General features: G+C 44.4%; 2 protein-coding genes across 3 annotated transcripts in view; one reads left to right on the forward strand and one right to left on the reverse strand.

The window, feature by feature from the left end:
• LOC106612691 (glucagon receptor) overlaps positions 1 to 3,484 on the forward strand; it is a 37,012-nt gene extending 33,528 nt beyond the window's left edge. For both annotated transcript variants that reach the window (XM_014214104.3, XM_082956177.1), the window contains exon 14: positions 17 to 3,484. In XM_014214104.3, the coding sequence (XP_014069579.2) occupies positions 17 to 373 (357 nt within the window). In that variant the 3' untranslated portion in view covers positions 374 to 3,484. The remainder of the gene's footprint in view (positions 1 to 16) is intronic.
• LOC106612692 (cytochrome P450 2M1) lies at positions 3,226 to 13,290 on the reverse strand. The gene is made up of 9 exons (XM_014214106.3): positions 12,966 to 13,290; positions 12,056 to 12,218; positions 11,759 to 11,908; positions 11,342 to 11,502; positions 5,619 to 5,795; positions 5,257 to 5,398; positions 4,710 to 4,897; positions 4,470 to 4,611; positions 3,226 to 3,679 (listed from the first exon to the last, which is right to left on the reverse strand). Exons 1-9 carry the CDS (start codon positions 13,155 to 13,157, stop codon positions 3,480 to 3,482), a joined length of 1,515 nt encoding a protein of 504 aa, XP_014069581.2. The 5' UTR covers positions 13,158 to 13,290; the 3' UTR covers positions 3,226 to 3,479.
• Between the last annotated feature and the right edge of the window lie 4,344 nt (positions 13,291 to 17,634).

A 17,634-nucleotide genomic window follows, 5' to 3' on the forward strand; every position in this document is an offset into this window, starting at 1 on the left:
TCTCCATCTCTCCCAGGTGCAGTCAGAGATAAAGAAGAAGTGGCAGCGATGGAAGCTGGGCATGACCGTCCTGGACGACCTTCGCAACACCGGCAGCAACACGCCACAGGGGGGCACCGGCGGCGGGCAGTGCCACCACGACCCGCCCTGCCAGCCTGACTGTCCACAGGAGGATACCCACAACCTCTTCACAGATGCCTCCGCCTCGGGGCCGCATCCCCCCCCGCGCCCACACAACCACCCAGGGGCCAAGAAGGGCAAGGCCTACTGCTACATTTCCGCCCGCAAGCAGGTGCTGAACGGCCTTGATGGAGCTCCGCTGGGAAACGGGGGTGGAGAGGGAGCCATCAAATACTCTGAGAGCTACTGCTGAGTGGCTCGGTGAAGGGGCTAACGACTAGCTGGCTAACTTTGTAATTTCTAGTGGATGGAATTCAAACCAGACAACCGCCTGCTTCAGCTGTGTACTTCCAGATCTATGTGGCCTACTGTAGTTGGTGTTTCATCGAACCCATGTCTTAATAGTTGTGTGAACATGATCCGGGACATTGGATGATTGCCAGAGTGTTTTTGCTGCACTGGCCAATCAGTCTGTGTGTTGTGACTCCTATAGGTTTTCAGTGGCAGATAAGATGACCCATCCCAAGTGCAATATCGCCTCAATCGACCTAGATTGACTTTTTTCATTTTATTTAACCTTTATTTAACTACGCAATTCGGTTATGAACAAATTCTTATTTACAATGACAGCCTACCCCGGCCAAACCCGGACGACGCTGGGGCAATTGTACGCCGCCCTATGGGACTCCCAGATGTTGAGGAAAGCTACTTAAATTAGGAAATGAACACCGTCCAACCTTGATCTGCTCTGATTCGACTGTTTTGGCGGTATACTTCTTTTGTTTTCTACCTCTTGCTCTACTTGTGGACAAAATGGAAACGTTATGTGCCAACCGTGGACCATCTTTTCATGTGCAATGGATAATTCTAACAATAGTGTGTTTATATGTTGGTATTGGACAAACTCAGTGAGGTACTTAGAGAAGGCAAGAGGTGAGTAAACCAATATTGTCTTCCCCAGTGAGCTAGCCACACAAACACTATGGTTTCCCTTGGCAACACCGTATTTTGAATTCTTCTCACCCAATCGTTTAACATCTCTAAAGCCCCTTGCTCACTAGTCATACGCCTATAAGGTTCCAGTAAATGTAACTGAATACAGTGAGCAAAGGAACCGCGCTCTTACGCAATATCGTAGACCTAAAGGCAGGCACATTACTATCATGGTGGTGGCTGTGTGTGAGGCATGACTTCTGCAAATGAGAAAGATGGATTCTCTGATTACATGCCCGATGTGGAAGATAACTGGCAAGACATTTATTCTTCAAATGATGTCAGTGGGGGGGAGGGGAGTTTCTTTACTGCACTGTCAAAATGGGTTGAATTATTTGTAAGGTCCTATTGACATAGTTTTCACTATCACAGAATGGAAGGTGAACGTAATCCAGTGGTCTTTTAAGCACTATCTACATGCAAATGAAAAGACGATAACTGGAATGGCGTAGTCTGTGGCACCTTCTTCTTTAATCTTCTCGATTTATCACAGGCTTATGCAATCTGGAATGTAAATTATCTCTATCGTGGTGAGTTCTGGTAGCCTGTTACCGTCCACAAATGGTTTTGTCTTATAGGTTTTCCAGACTAACCATAACTACTTATCACCCAGCTGACAGTTTTATATCCCCCTGAACACAGGTCGTAACATGCCTAGAGGGAATCTCTCTTCTGCTTCTGGGAATTAAGGTCCCAGTCCCCAGTACCCCTGCTGCCATGTGGCCTAAACACTATGGTGCAATGGGAAATGGCTCTCTACATGATAAACCACAGCTACACAGCTAAGTATTCTACTGTATGTGTGTTGATGGTATGTAGGTCTGTGTCTGACAGCACGTTTGCAAAGCTAGGATCCATTCTGTTCATCCTACGTGAAGACGTCTGTTACATTACATATATCTGTGTAAGGATGCAACAAACTCAGTTCTCCAGGCTGGAATCTGTGACAAACAAAATGTTTTGCCCTGATTACGCGCTCACTCTCAGTGAACATTTGAAATACCAATATGAGTTGCGCTAAAGGCCACTTTTTTTTTCTTCTTTTGAACCCAGCTAACAATCCCCTACTCCTATTTAAAGACTGGTCTCAATCTAAAACGAACACAGCACAACCCTAACTTCTCCAGATATAGCTTGACTACTCTGTGTGTATGGATCTGTCAGAGCGTCCAGAGCCCTCGACTCATTTTACGGTTTGTCATTAGTCTCTTCTTGAGGGTCACATTGCACCTAATGGCTATCCACCGGTTGAACAGTGGTTCTGTAGGCAATTAAACCAGGCAGTTGTCAACTTCCCTTTTGAAATAGCTTCTCTAACCCACATACAGAACTTTGTATTTCTGTCTTCCCGTTCACTCCAAATGGGACCAACCCATTACCCAAGCATGTCCGCCATCCACCTCAGTGTCATCAAAATGTATTATGTCAAACAAATGAACCAACTGTTTTTCACTAGCAGTATTCCTACTAGGGTTATTACTGGTGCTTGCCTCGATGCCTCTGGTGACATAGATCATTACTCGAATGGTGTGTGTGTGTGATATTATCTTAATTTCCAAAGTGGCTTGGCTGAACCTCACAAATTCTGAAATAGCATTCACAAACTGAGTGTTGTACTTCACAAATATCTTCTTGTATAATGTACCTTTTGGCAACAGCACATGTAATCTTTGGCATTTCTTTGGCCATCATTACAACATGTTGTGTTGTTTGTAAAACTGCTTATGTCAGACATTGACTCTTCAATAATGAAACGATCAGATGTAGCATAGGGTTAGTTAGCGTTGCTAGTATGTGTTACAGTGGTGCCGTGACCTAGAGAGTGGACAGTAAACTGTGGTCAAAGGGAGGTGGATTCCATGGATGCCTACGTTAGAACCATGGGGTGAGTTAGTCCTGGACTGTCACCCTGGACCCATAATCCATTGGGTCCATTGTGGCATGGGTGGAACGTATTACATAAACAGACAAGACCTTCTGACTTAACTCGACATGTTCTATATACCTGTCAACAGGTAAAGTGGATGCACTGACACTCAAGTGATATTTCACTGTGTGTGAATATGTTATCACGGGGCAATTACAGTACAAAGAACAGCACTAAATCTCACATACTGTATAAGACTGTGACATGAATGGACACTATTTTTATTCACTTTTTATGTACATGTTTGTTATTTTCACAAGTCATTTAAATTATTCTTAATCTGCCAGTTTAAGTACTTGTCTATATATATATTTTTTGTATCTAACAACAAAAAAAATCGACATTAATAAGGAAAGATATGACCATTTTGCTGTTGAGCCTCCTTATTCAGAAAATAAATCACATTGAATTTCATCAAGATTAAAAGCTGTTTGATCAATTAAATATTTGCTGTCCTGAGTTTGACATAGCATGTGTAGGGGCGTGCCAGGCGGCCAATAAAGTAGGATACTACAGTGGCATCAATTTCCTCTGGAGGTTTTGTGCCCCTGAAGGTGAAGCGCTGAAGAAGGGAAGTAAAGAACAGGAAGAGCACCATCCTGGGAATCCCCATTCCATCTCCCAGGCAGGACCGCTTCCCTGAGGGACAATGAGAGAGGTTACCTTCAGTACTCAACCTACAATCCTGGGACTGAAACCTACATATATTTTTCACTGGTCATCCCCAAAGCCAACACCTGCTTTGGCTGCCTTTCCTTCCAGTTCTTTGCTGCCAATGACTGGAACGAATTGCAACAACAACAACAAAAAATCACTGAAGTTGGAGACTTATATCTCCCTCACTAACTTTAAGCGTCAGCTGTCAGAGCAGCTTACCGATCGCTGCAGCTGTACACAGCCCATCTGTAAATAGCCCATCCAACCAACTACCTACCTCATCCCCATATTTGTTTTTCTGCTCTTTTGCACACCAGTATTTCTACTTGCACATCCTCATCTGCACATATCACTCGTGTAAATTACTAAATTGTAATTACTTCGTCACTATTGGCCTATTTATTGACTTACCTCCTTACTTCATTTGCACACACTGTATACAGATTTTCTATTGTGTTATTGACTGTACGTTTGTTTATGTGTAACTTGGTGTTGTTTTTGTCGCACTTCTTTGCTATATCTTGGCCAGGTCGCAGTTGTAAATGAGAACTTGTTCTCAACAGGCCTACCTGGTTAAATAAAGGTGAAATAAAAAATAAAAAAATAAAATAAACACATTGGCCTTGTTTGATATGCAAAACATATCAAACAAGATGTTAGCAATGTGTATGTATATTGTGTGATGAGGCGTTTTCTCTGAGAGCTACTACGGAGTGGTTCTTGTTTTCACATTCTCATATTATTTTATTAGCCACTTGTAACATGTTCTTACCCAGTCCAAAAGCAAGAAATCCATTGTTTTCCTTAAAGCGTCCATTTTCATCCAGGAAGTTCTCTGGGTCAAACTCATCTGGCTTCTTGAACAGTTTGGGGTCAAACAGCACAGAGGACAACAGTGGAAACACCGTGGTACCCTGGAAGAATTACGAAAGAGCACTTACATAAAACAATTGGCAGTTTAACAAGTACAAATAATAGACGTTTGGGATAGGTTTTCAGAAATGGTGGTCACCTTTGGGATGTGGTAGTCGTGGAACGTTGTGTCTCGGGTCATTTGGTGAGGGACAGCAGTAGGAGCAAGACACATACTTCTCTGAATTTCGTGGATGACAGCTTCCGTGTAGGGCATCTTATGTCTGTCGTCAGCCGTGGAGACTCTGTTCGAGCCAATCACCTCGTCTATCTCCTTCTGAACTTTCTCTGAGGAAGAGAGACAGTCAGACATTCATAGCATTTGGGTTCTGTCATGTATGTTTATATACAGTGTTTATAGTGTATTGAGAATGAAGAAATGCCAGCATGTATGTGCTGCTTACATGGTATGTAATGTAAACTCTCTGTTGCAGCTCTTATTTGGCTGGTTTTCCAGACCCAGATTATTCCTCTGACTAAAAACATGTTCAATAGGGAATCTCCATTCATTATAGCACGTTTTAGTCCAGGAAAAGGCTTAATCTGCATCCTAGAAACTGGCCCATTAAGTTGGGTTGCAGTATTATTTGCTATATTTGCAATAAATTAGTATAACTTCAATAACAGTGATACAGAAGAGAGGATACCTTGGATGTCAGGGTACTTGATCATCATCAGACAGGCGTGTGATAGGGTGGAGGACAGGGTCTCTGTGCTGGCAGCAAACAGATCCCACACACACGGAAACAAGTTGTCATAGTTGAACTCAGTCCCGGGCTGATCTTTCTCCTAAGGAAAGTTGGAAGATACCTCTAAATCATACACTGATAGGAGATTTATGAGAAAGTTTGTGAGAAAGTTCATCTTTTTGCAAAAGTCTCGGACACAAGAAATCATTGATCATATATTTAGGAAAACAGGGCCTTCTGGTGGCTAGTTGGTGCTATTACATTATTTTGATACTGTAAGATGTTCAACATTAAATTCCAGAAATCAATCACTGTTTTACCTCCAGCATTTTAACCAAGAATACATCAAAGTAGTCCTGGGGGTTAGAGGTGTCCAGGCTTTTAAAGCGACGATCTGCTTCCTGTCGTATGTAAGCTTTGGCCTTGTCTATGGCCTTAAACAGCTCTTGGTGTTTTCCTGGAAAGCACTCAACTATTCTGGGGGAAATGTTGTACAGCTGGAAGAGGAGCAACATAGGAAACATGGGAAGGAAAGGGTGGTTGTTATACTTTTGTTATCATTATCCATTTTGGCAGGCAAGCTTATAAGACACAATCAAGCCATGCTTTGGAAGAGCAGGTGTAGATAAATAACAGGCACACGGTGCATATCATAAGTATTCACCCCCCTTGGATTCTTTGCACATTTTGTTGCATTACAAAGTGGGATTGAAATGGATACAATGGTGATTTATTTGTCACTGATCTACACAAAATACCTCATAATGTCAAAGTTAAAAGAACATTCTATAAATGTTTTCATACAAGATCAAGCACACATAAAATAACATTTTTTTTTGTTTTATATTTTGAAAGTCATCTTTCATTGACAAGCTATAAGTGAATTATTGATGCCCAGAGCTGGAAACACATCAGACGGCTTCCACAACATGTGAACAATATCAGAAAAAAGATGGGAGTGATAGACCAAACAACTAGAAATGGGCAGATGTTTTCGTAAGTGGTGTCAGGTGTGGTCACGGGTCGTTTCCAAGTGTCTCTAAACCTCTACAAAGTGACATATGTCTGTAAATTAGATAATACCAGTGCTATTACATATTTGCAATCCCTAAATACTATTTGTTCAGTATAAAAACACAATTTCTACCATATCAACCTCACTCAAACATTGTGCTGCTGTTATGGGGTATCCAGGGTACATTCAAGTGTCCTTTCAACCTCTCCAAAGTGTCCGAATGTGGTAATTGCACTGTTTTTGCACACTGGATGTGCCTAAAAGTCATTGTTCACTATAAAAACTAAATATCTACAACATCAACCTCTCTCAAACATTGTGGTGGTGTCAGGGGACATACAGAGTATATATCCAAGTGTTTTTTCAACCTCTCCAAAGTGCCTGAACGTTTAGCCTAGGCATATCCAATGTATTGGTCCCACATACAAATTAACTGTTTACAAAATACAATATAAAATTAACAGATATACACAAAAAATATATAAAATGTCTTATTAAACACAAACCTTGTTACACGTGTCCTTCACTAAAAAAGGTGCAAAAATAGAAGTAATCTGAACTATTTACAAATGGCATTCGTGTTTGTTTTACAACCCAGGTGTAGATTATTATATTTCACGTTCACCGTAGCTTGTGCATGTCGTGATAGGCTTTGAAGCAGTCCATCTCTGCCAGGAAACAAAAAGCTGGCATTTCGGACAGAAGATCAGCCATTTCACCCTCTCCCCGTGTTTTGTTCAATGTTTGCAGTTCTTCCTTTTGTCTTTTGGCATGTGTGTTGGATAGTGGCGCTCACCTTGAGTGTGGGGTCTTGTGATGGTTGTGAGGTTTCTTTGGGCCTCCAATTCAGCCATCTCTAAAACCAGCTGCTCTCTGAAGGAGGGGTTTGACCTTTTGCTTTGGCCATCTGCTTGTGGAGAATGAAAGCATTTACTGTAGCAATGTCCACAAAGTGGTAAAAAAAAAAGTATTATACCACTTCCTGGTCTTGTGGAGGACCTGGTAGTAGACTATGAGAGCATCAGATAGGTCGACACACCACATGCTGACATTGTAGACCTTCACAGAAACATTATTCCTTTTTTACCCTTCTTGAGACACGGTTGTTTTTGAATGCCTTATACTGTGTGGTGAGCATGGTTACTTCCCTAGTATCCTTCCATTCACAAAAAGCAGCTTGTTAGTCCTGTTCCAACGTATGGTCCCCTTTTCCACTGTCTTTGTTATGTTGTTTACCTTGGTCTTGGGGAAACTGTTTGGACAAATGGTGCCACAAGCCCTATTTTATTTTTCAAGAGGGTGACTGACATAGCAGTGGGGGGTGAAGACCTTGACCGGCAGGGGTGCTTGCTGGGGAAGGGTGGCTCCCAAATGTCATGCATCCTCCACTCTGTGGTGAATAAATTAAAGGGATATATTGTTTTAAGACACACAGAATTACTGTTAACTAAATTTACAAAACAACATTACTGTAAAGTAAAAACACCAAGCCTAAACTTTATCTGTACGGTGACTCACATAGGTGTGAAGGACACACAGTGCAATCAGTAACACTTTGGAGGCAAAGGCAGAGGTGAGAACGACAAATAAACAATGGCCATGACAGTTTAGTGGCCTCTCCAAAGTTACAAGGATGAAACTTAGAACAGCAAACAGTGAACTAATATGAAACATAGACAATAACTACTTTAGAATTATGTAACATTGAAAATGAATTGTTATATAGGCCTATGTAAACTAAATCCAAAGCACAAAAAGCAGACAACTTAAAAATAAAACGAAATACATATACTAATTTAGCAATATAAAGTAATGAAAATAATTTACTTACAGATCTAAAAGTGGATCCAATCCTTCTAGAAAGCAATCTTCGCCGGCCGAGTCGAAATACTCGTTGTCCAAATCGCTCCCCTGATCCGAGTCCAACCAGTATTTTATTTAAAGTTTCTATGTCGGTATACTTATTCATAGCTGCCTTTTTTTTAGCTGTTCTATATTCTTAGTTTTGACAACAAAAAAATCCCCCTTGAGAAGCGATCTTTTATGCTAAAGAGATTAAATGAACGCGATGAAATCTGTTTACAATGTAATGCAGTGTGCTTGGTGCGTCTCGTCTCTGAACCAGGTAGAAATAGTTTGCATTACGCATAAAAGTTTCTAGGCCTTGCTTTGGCCCACCCAGGTCAACTGTGTATCCCTGGAAAGCTTATCTCTGTCACATGTGTCGTAGTGGAGAGAAGACGGGAATGTGGATACTCATCTTTCTTTAATGAAAAAACACGCAAAGCATCCACAGGGAAAACAATAAACAATACTCACGACGACAGGAACAGTTTGCAGGCATACAAACGCAGTGCAAAAACAATTACCCACAAACACACAGACAAACACACCCTACTAATATAGGACTCCCAATCAAAGGCAACTCAACACACCTGCCTTCAATTGGGAGTCCCACCCCAATTAACTTTACATAGAAAACCAAAGCTAGACAGAACGTAGACACATACCAAAACACAAAGACCTCTGCCACGCCCTGACCAAAACTAATACAATTACTCCCTCTGCTGGTCAGGACGTGACAGTACCCCCCCCCCCCCCCCCCCCCCAAAGGTGCAGACCCCGGAATGCACCTTAAAAAAGAAAACACAAAAAATCCCCAATACCCCAACAAAACCAATAAACAATATCCCCTAAACAATAAGGGAGGGAAGGGAGGGTGGCTGCCGTCAACAACGGCACTGTGCTACACCCTCCCTCCCCAACCCACCTATCCTGGAGGTGGCTCAGGTGCGGGACGTGGACCTCGCTCCACCTTCGGCGTCGCCCACTTCGGTGGCGCCGATAGCTGCACCGGGCAGACGGGCCACTCGGGCTGACCCTGGCAGACGGACCGCTCTGGCTGGGCCGGAGGACAGGCGGGCCGCTCTGGCTGGGCCGGAGGACAGGCGGGCCGCTCTGGCTGGGCCGGAGGACAGGCGGGCCGCTCGGGCTGGGCCGGAGGACAGGCGGGCCGCTCTGGCGGCTCCGGGCAGTCGGGCCGCTCTGGCGGCTCCGGGCTGGCGGGCAGCTCTGGCGGCTCCGGGTTGGCGGGCAGCTCTGGCGGCCCCGGGCTGGCGGGCAGCTCTGGCGGCTCCGGGCTGGCGGGCAGCTCTGGCGGCTCCGGGCTGGCGGGCAGCTCTGGCGGCTCCTGACTGGCGGGCAGCTCTGGCGACTCCTGACTGGCGGGCAGCTCTGGCGACTCCTGACTGGCGGGCAGCTCTGGCGACTCTTGACTGGCGGGCAGCTCTGGCGACTATTGACTGGCGAGGCTGGGCTGACGCACTAGACGCCTGATGCGTGGGGCTGGTACCGGACGTGCCAGCCTGGAGACACGCACCTCCATGCTAGTGCGTATAGCGGGAAACACCGGACCGTAGAGGCGCACTGGCGGTCTTGAGCGCAGGGTTGGCATCACCCCTTCAGGCTCGATGCTTACTTCGCCCTGGCACATGCGGGGCGCTGGTACTCTGCCTACCGGCCTGAAAATCCCAGGCCTCACCACAGCCCCAACCCCAAAGCACGGGACCTGTCCAGTCTGTCTCTGCCCTACAAGGGTACGGGGAGCTGGCCTGGGGCTCCAATCTCGCCCCGCCAAACAGCCCTTGTGCCCCCCCCAAAAAAATTATTGGGGCTGCCTCTCGGGTTCCCTTAGCTCCCTTAACTTGTCCTCCCAGAATCGTCGCTCCTTCTGCGCAGTCCATCCATCCACGCTGTTCTCCTGTGGCTCCCTCCTCCTCCACTGCTTGTTCCTTTTGTGGTGGGTAATTCTGTCACATGTGTCGTAGTGGAGAGAAGACCAAGGCGCAGCGGGAATGTGGATACTCATCTTTCTTTAATGAAAAAACACGCAAAGCATCCACAGGGAAAACAATACTCACGACGACAGGAACAGTTTGCAGGCATACAAACGCAGTGCAAAAACAATTACCCACAAACACACAGACAAACACACCCTACTAATATAGGACTCCCAATCAAAGGCAACTCAACACACCTGCCTTCAATTGGGAGTCCCACCCCAATTAACTCTACATAGAAAACCAAAGCTAGACAGAACGTAGACACACATACCAAAACACAAAGACCTCTGCCACGCCCTGACCAAAACTAATACAATTACTCCCTCTGCTGGTCAGGACGTGACAATCTCATTGGCTACAAGATTGTCAAGGTTAGCAGTTGTGTAATGGATGCCTACGGCGCGTAAGCAGGCAACGCCATATTTTTGATGCGCAAAGATATAGTCACTCTGTGGACATTCGATGTTGCCATTAAGTCGTACATCATCAGATAACTTTGGTAATAGACTAGATATGTTCCGACCAACCCAAGTGTTAATTTCATAACCCACATTTAGCTATAGCTCAAACACAGACCAAATCGAAGCGTACCTTGTAAGATGGCTGGTGAAAAGGTTGTGGAAAATAAACATTTTGACTCTCGGGGCTGGTGATCAATAACGGTAGGTCACAGGCAGACAAAGCAGATATCCTCATGATCTGTGGAATCCCGTCTTTCAGTGTGAATCGATGTATTCTGTGTTTATTTCATTTATGCTCCACAACGCTAACCAGAATGTAGGTGGCAGCCATCTTGAAATTAAGTCTTTGGCTCGGCCTGCCCTTATACATTCACATACCCATTTATGGTAGTAAGTCACACCAAATATTTTAAGGCACAGATCAATAGCCAATATATTCAGCTTTTCGCAGACACCCTGCTTTTGCAGATAGGGGCTACCGTTCTCATATCAGACTGAATTTAATAAAACATCTAATAGGGTCCCCAAGTATGGGGACTTTACATTTTAGAGGTTAATTAATTTGTAGAAATGTATAAAACATAATTCCACTTTGACATTATGGGGTATGGTGTGTAGGCCAGTGACAATTTTTTTGTTTAAAATTCAGGCTGTAACACAAAAAAAATGTGGAAGAAGTCAAGAAGTGTGAATACTTTCTGAAGGCGCTGTATGTGCTACCATACCGTTGACACTTTGCTTTTAAGCATGTCGAAGTATGTATAGACAGGCTTGTAGAAGATCTGAAACTCAGGGTCGTTGTATTCAAACCTGCGCCCAAAGACTATGGACCAGAATAGGTTGATGATAGAATGGAACAGGAGCTCTTTGGGGTTCACAGTGGAATCTGGAAGAGACACCAGACAAGCATAAATACGCATGCATGCACACCACAGGAGGCACCTTAATTGGGGAGGACAGGCTCGTGGTAATGGCTGGAGTGCAATTAGTGGAACGGTATCAAATACATCAAACACATGGTTTCCATGTCTTTGATGCCATTCCATTTATTCTGTTCCAGCCATTATTATGAGTCGTCCTCCCCTCAGCAGCCTCTTTTGACGCACACACACAAACAGATGTCACAGACAAAAACAACATACCTCCATATTTACTGAAGGCTTTCACTAGACTCTTAGCTTCCCCTTGGACCCTCTCCTCGAGGCTCCTGCATCCTATTCCGAGGTTTTTTAGGGAGGTCAAGGAGAAGCTGCGAAGAGTTTTCCATCTCTGCCCATTACTTGATCCCACCCCTAGATTGATGAGTACGACAGGACAGAGGCACATACAGATAGGATGAATATAGCACAGTAGCTCCCTCTTCTAAGCAAAGTCAATTTTCACACAGATTGACTATGACACGTGTGTCACACCATCCCGCTTCCATTCATTTCACTCACCGTGCTCGTTAAGGAGTTTCAGGGTAATGGCAGGGTTGGCTCTTCCATTGAACTCTTCTCCTTGGTCTACCAGAGCTTCCTTGATGGCCTGATAGCCAGAGACCACCACTACAGGTTTGGGGCCCAACCACACAGTAAACACTGAGCCGTATTTCTTACTGAGCTGATGAGAGGAGGTGAGAGGAACCCATTGATTCTTGAATAATATAACTTATAACTGCTTCATGATCTTAGTACAACTGTCTTATCCCCTCACAACCCCAAATAAGGCTGTTTAATCCCATTGTCTCTAAACAAACGATCAGGGTTGGTTAGATTACTTTCTGAATGTTGCTAGTTACCTGCCCAAAAATATAATCAGTAATGTAACTTTTGGAATACACAAACTCAGTAACATAATCTGATTACTTTCAGTTACTTTTGGATTACTTTCCCCTTTAAGAAGCAATAGAAAAATTAAAAAAATATCCCACAAATGGATTTGGTGTGTCATCATATTGGTCTCTGATTGTTCCACTTGCTCAGGTGGAACAAACTTAAACTTTTGCCTTTTTTAAACGCTGAATTGAATGTCATTGAGGGGGGAACAAATGTTTTTTTTTCTTCTCGCATTCATCCTTTCTGAATTCAAAAGTAAACCAATAATTTATCATCTCGTTTTTCAAAAGTTGCTCTAATCTGATTACAATAATTTGGGTGGTAACGTAACTGATTACAGTTAGTTTTTTTGTAATCAGATGACATGTAACTGATGACAGTACATGTAATCAGTTACTTAACAACCCTGAAAACAATGTATACTGCAGCTACAAATTATTAAAACTATCATATTGATCTATGACTGCAGCGCTTGCCTCCATAGCTCCATCTATGACTGAGAAAATCTGACAGCTTGTGGCTTTTAACTGACCTCCATGTAGGACTTGTCCGGTTGTTTCAGATCCATTTGTAGCAAGTTACCAAGAAGAGGAATTAGTGAAGGACCCGGTGGCAAATGTCCATAACTGCTCTGTTTCCCCATGTACTTCCAAAGTAAAATAATAACCACTATGGCCAATATTATGGACAAAATGTCAGTCAGCAATACATGTTGTAAATCCATGTTCAAGTCACTTGAGAATTAAGATGTGTCAGAGCAACGTGGCAGTTACTCTTAGCTATGTAGGTAGAGAGAGAAAGACCACATGAAACCTAATAAAAAAAATAAAAAGCTGCTACAGGTTAGCTGTGGTTGGAGGATAAACAGGAACTATAGTTGAACAAGAAAGACGTGTTCCCACAATACCCTTAGGGTATATACACCCTCCTGCACTGTATATAGCCTATTTTAACAGACGACTTGCATAACTGTTTTGTAAACATTTTATGTAGACAAAATCATTGAAGAAAATACCCGCACAATAGACAACTTCAAATCTAATTGTATTGGTTGCGTACACATATTTTGCAATGTTATCACAGATGCAGTGAAATGCTTATGTTTGTAGCCCCAAAAGTACAGTAGAACCTAACAAATACAAACAAATACAAAAGATAAAAAGAAAGTAATTAAGAAATATCGTAACGAGCAATATCAGACTCCAGAATATGAATGTATATGTATATGATGGTGTGTATAGAGATTATGGACAGTATGTGAATAGAAAAAGTGTGTAGTTGTAGTAATATAGGAAATAGGAGCCTTGACTAGAATACATTAAATACATATGAGGTGGGTAAAACAGTATGTAAACATAATTAAAATGACCAGTTTTAAATGACTATATATAAAGGGCAGCAGTTTATAAGGTGCAGAGTAAAGTACTGGGTGGTAGCTGGCTAGTAACAGTGACTAAGTTCAGGGCAGGGGACTGGGCGGAGGCTGGCTAGTAACAGTGACTAAGTTCAGGGCAGGGTACTGGGCGGAGGCTAGCTAGTGGTATCTATTTAGGAGGCCAGCTTGTGGTATCTGTGTGAAAATGTAATTACCTCCTTACAATCAAAAAACTGGTTGTGCCACCTTTAGCTGCAATGACTGCAACCAAATGCTTCCTGTAGTTGTTGATCAGTCTCTCAAATCGCTGTGGAGGATATTGGCCCAATCTTGCATGCAGAACTGCTTTAACTCAGCAACATTTGTGGGTTTTCAAGCATGACCTGCTCGTTTCAAGTCCTGACACGTCTCAATTGGGATTGGGTCTGTATTTTGACTAGGCCATTCCACAACTTAAAATGTGTTGCTTTTAAACCATTTTCATGTAGACTTGATTATGTGTTTTGGATCATTGTCATGCTGCATGACCCAGCTGTACTTCAGCCAGACCCAACCACAAATATTCCAGTAACAGAGTTCTGATTCTGTGGATAGGGCTGTGGCATCATGAAATTTGGTCAGCCGGTGATTGTCAAGCAAATAACTGCCAGTCTCACGGTAATTGACCGTTAATTAACATAAACACATTTAGCATCTCCTATCTTCCACACATAGCCTACAAGCCACTGATGTGGACCATTGGAACATTGTCACGGATTCCCCGGTACACTGCTGCTCATTCCGTTCACCAGCTCCGGAGGTCTAAGTCACCGGCCTTATAGGAGTCACTGAACTGGATCATTACCACCAACCCCGGACTGTCTTGTCTCATTACGCACACCTGGTTCCCATTCCCCCTGATTTGTTCCACAGACATGTGACTAACAGAAATGGAATAATGTGTCCCTGAACAAAGGGGGGTCAAAATCAAAAGTAAGTCAGTATCTGGTGTGGCCACCAGCTGCATTAAGTACTGCAGTGCATCTCCTCCGATGGACTGCACCAGATTTGCCAGTTCTTTCTGTGAGATGTTACCCCACTCTTCCACCAAGGCACCTGCAAGTTCCCAGACATTTCTGGGGGTAATGGCCCTAGCCCTCACCCTCCGATCCAACAGGTCCCAGACGTCCTCAGTGGGATTGAGATCCGGGCTCTTCGCTGGCCATGGCAGAACACTGACATTCCTGTCTTGCAGGAAATCACACACAGAACGAGCAGTAAGGCTGCTGGCATCGTCATGCTGGAGGGTCATGTCAGGATGAGCCTCCAGGAAGGGTACCACATGAGAGAGGAGGATGTCTTCTCTGAAACGCACAGCGTTGAGATTGCCTGCAATGACAACAAGCTCAGTCCGATGATGCTGTGACACACCGCCCCAGACCATGACGGACCCTCCACCTCCAAATCGATCCCACTCCAGAGTACAGGCCTCGGTGTAACGCTCATTCCTTCAACGATAAACGCGAATCTGACCATCACCCCTGGTGAGACAAAACCGCGACTTGTCAGTGAAGAGCACTTTTTGCTTGTCCTGTCTGGTCCAGCGACGGTGGGTTTGTGCCCATAGGTGACGCTGTTGCCGGTGATGTCTGGTGAGGACCTGCCTTACAACAGGCCTACAAGCCCTCAGTCCAGCCTTTCTCAGACTATTGCGGACAGTCTGAGCACTGATGGAGGGATTGTGCGTTCCTGGTGTAACTCGGGCAGTTGTTGTTGCCATCCTGTACCTGTCCCGCAGGTGTGATGTTCGGATGTACCGATCCTGTGCAGGTGTTGTTACACGTGGTATGCCACTGCGAGGATGATCAGCTGTCCGTCCTGTCTCCCTGTAGCGCTTAGGCATCTCACAGAACGGACATTGCAATTTATTGCCCTGGCCATATTTGCAGTCCTCATGCCTCCTTGCAGCATGCCTAAGGCACGTTCACGCAGATGACCATGGACCCTGGGCATCTTTCTTTTGATGTTTTTCAGAGTCAGTAGAAAGGCCTCTTTAGTGTCCTACGTTTTCATAACTGTGACCTTAATTGCCTACTGTCTGTAAGCTGTTAAGTGTCTTATCGACCGTTCCACAGGTGCATGTTCATTAATTGTTTATGGTTCATTGAACAAGCATGGGAAACAGTGTTTAAACCCTTTACAATGTAGATATGTTAAGTTATTTGGATTTTTACGAATTATCTTTGGCTTACTGGTGTTCTTCCATGCCGTCCCTGGGAAGGGTGCGTCACTTGAGTGGGTTGAGTCACTGACGTGGTCTTCCTGTCTGGGTTGGCGCCCCCCTCTTGGGCTGTGCCGTGGCGGAGATCTTTGTGGGCTATACTCGGCCTTGTCCCTGGATGGCATGTTGGTGGTTGGAGATATCCCTCCAGTGGTGTGGAGGCTGTGCTTTGGCAAAGTGGGTGGGGTTATATCTTACCTGTTTGGCCCTGTCCGGGGGTTTCATCGGATGGGGCCACAGTGTCTCCTGACCCCTCCTGTCTCAGCCTCCAGTATTTATGCTGCAGTAGTTTATGTGTCGGGGGGCTAGGGTTAGTCTGTCACATCTGGAGTATTTCTCTTGTCTTTTCCGGTGTCCTGTGTGAATTTAAATATGCTCTCTCTAATTCTCTCTTTCTCTTTCTTTCTTTCTCTCTCTCGGAGGACCTGAGCCCTAGGACCATGCCTCAGGACTACCTGGCTTGATGACTCCTTGCTGTCCCCAGTTCACCTGGCCGTGCTGCTGCTCCAGTTCCAACTGTTCTGCCTGCAGCTATGGAACCCTGACCTGCATTGCTTGCTGTTTGGGGTTTTAGGCTGGGTTTCTGTACAGCACTTTGTGATATCAGCTGATGTAAGAAGGGCTATATAAATAAATTTGATTTGATTTGAGACAGGGTCCTGAAAAAGGGACGTTTCTTTTTTTGCTTAGTTTAGTTGCGGAGTCCCTGTAATCCTAGAATCAGATCATTCAGGCGACAAAAAACATCACCCAGATAGGCCAGTCATTTGAGAAACCTTTTTAATCATGCAATGCTGTTAGATAAGCGAAAATGATGGTCAGTAAAGAAAACTTTAACGTCTGTAAAAAAAAAAAAAAACGTCTCAATACTTTGCCCCTTGTTAACCAGCGCACTTCTGTATGTTGTAAAAGCGTTACATGGTCACTGCCCATATCATTGCATAGTGCAGAAAATACATGAGAGTTCAGGGGCTTTGCATTAACAAAGTTAACCATTTTCACTGTAGTGTCCAAAACATATTTTCAAGCTGTTAGGCATTCCCTTGGCATCAAGAGCCTCTCGGCGGATGCTGCAGTGTACCCAAGTGGCATCATTTACATTTTACATTTAAGTCATTTAGCAGACGCTCTTATCCAGAGCGACTTACAAATTGGTGCATTCACCTTATGATATCCAGTGGAACAACCACTTTACAATAGTGCATCTAAATCTTTTAGGGGGGGGGTGTTAGAAGGATTACTTTATCCTATCCTAGGTATTCCTTAAAGAGGTGGGGTTTCAGGTGTCTCCGGAAGGTGGTGATTGACTCCGCTGTCCTGGCGTCGTGAGGGAGCTTGTTCCACCATAGGGGTGCCAGAGCAGCGAACAGTTTTGACTGGGCTGAGCGGGAACTGTGCTTCCGCAGAGGTAGAGGGGCCAGCAGGCCAGAGCTGGATGAACGCAGTGCCCTCGTTTGGGTGTAGGGCCTGATCAGAGCCTGAAGGTACGGAGGTGCTGTTCCCCTCACAGCTCCGTAGGCAAGCACCATGGTCTTGTAGCGGATGCGAGCATCAACTGGAAGCCAG

Source organism: Salmo salar, chromosome 09, assembly GCF_965601325.2.
Source record: "Salmo salar chromosome 09, fSalSal1, whole genome shotgun sequence".
NCBI lineage: Eukaryota > Metazoa > Chordata > Actinopteri > Salmoniformes > Salmonidae > Salmo > Salmo salar.

Excerpts from the sequence above, each read along its gene's own strand:
- LOC106612692 (XM_014214106.3), bottom strand. The coding sequence starts at position 13,157 with ATGGATTTACAACATGTATTGCTGACTGACATTTTGTCCATAATATTG. Across the intron at positions 4,898-5,256 it reads CAAGTACCCTGACATCCAAG|AGAAAGTTCAGAAGGAGATA; the intron begins GTATCCTCTCTT and ends TCTCTTCCTCAG. Across the intron at positions 3,680-4,469 it reads ATTTCTTGCTTTTGGACTGG|GGAAGCGGTCCTGCCTGGGA; the intron begins GTAAGAACATGT and ends ATTGTCCCTCAG.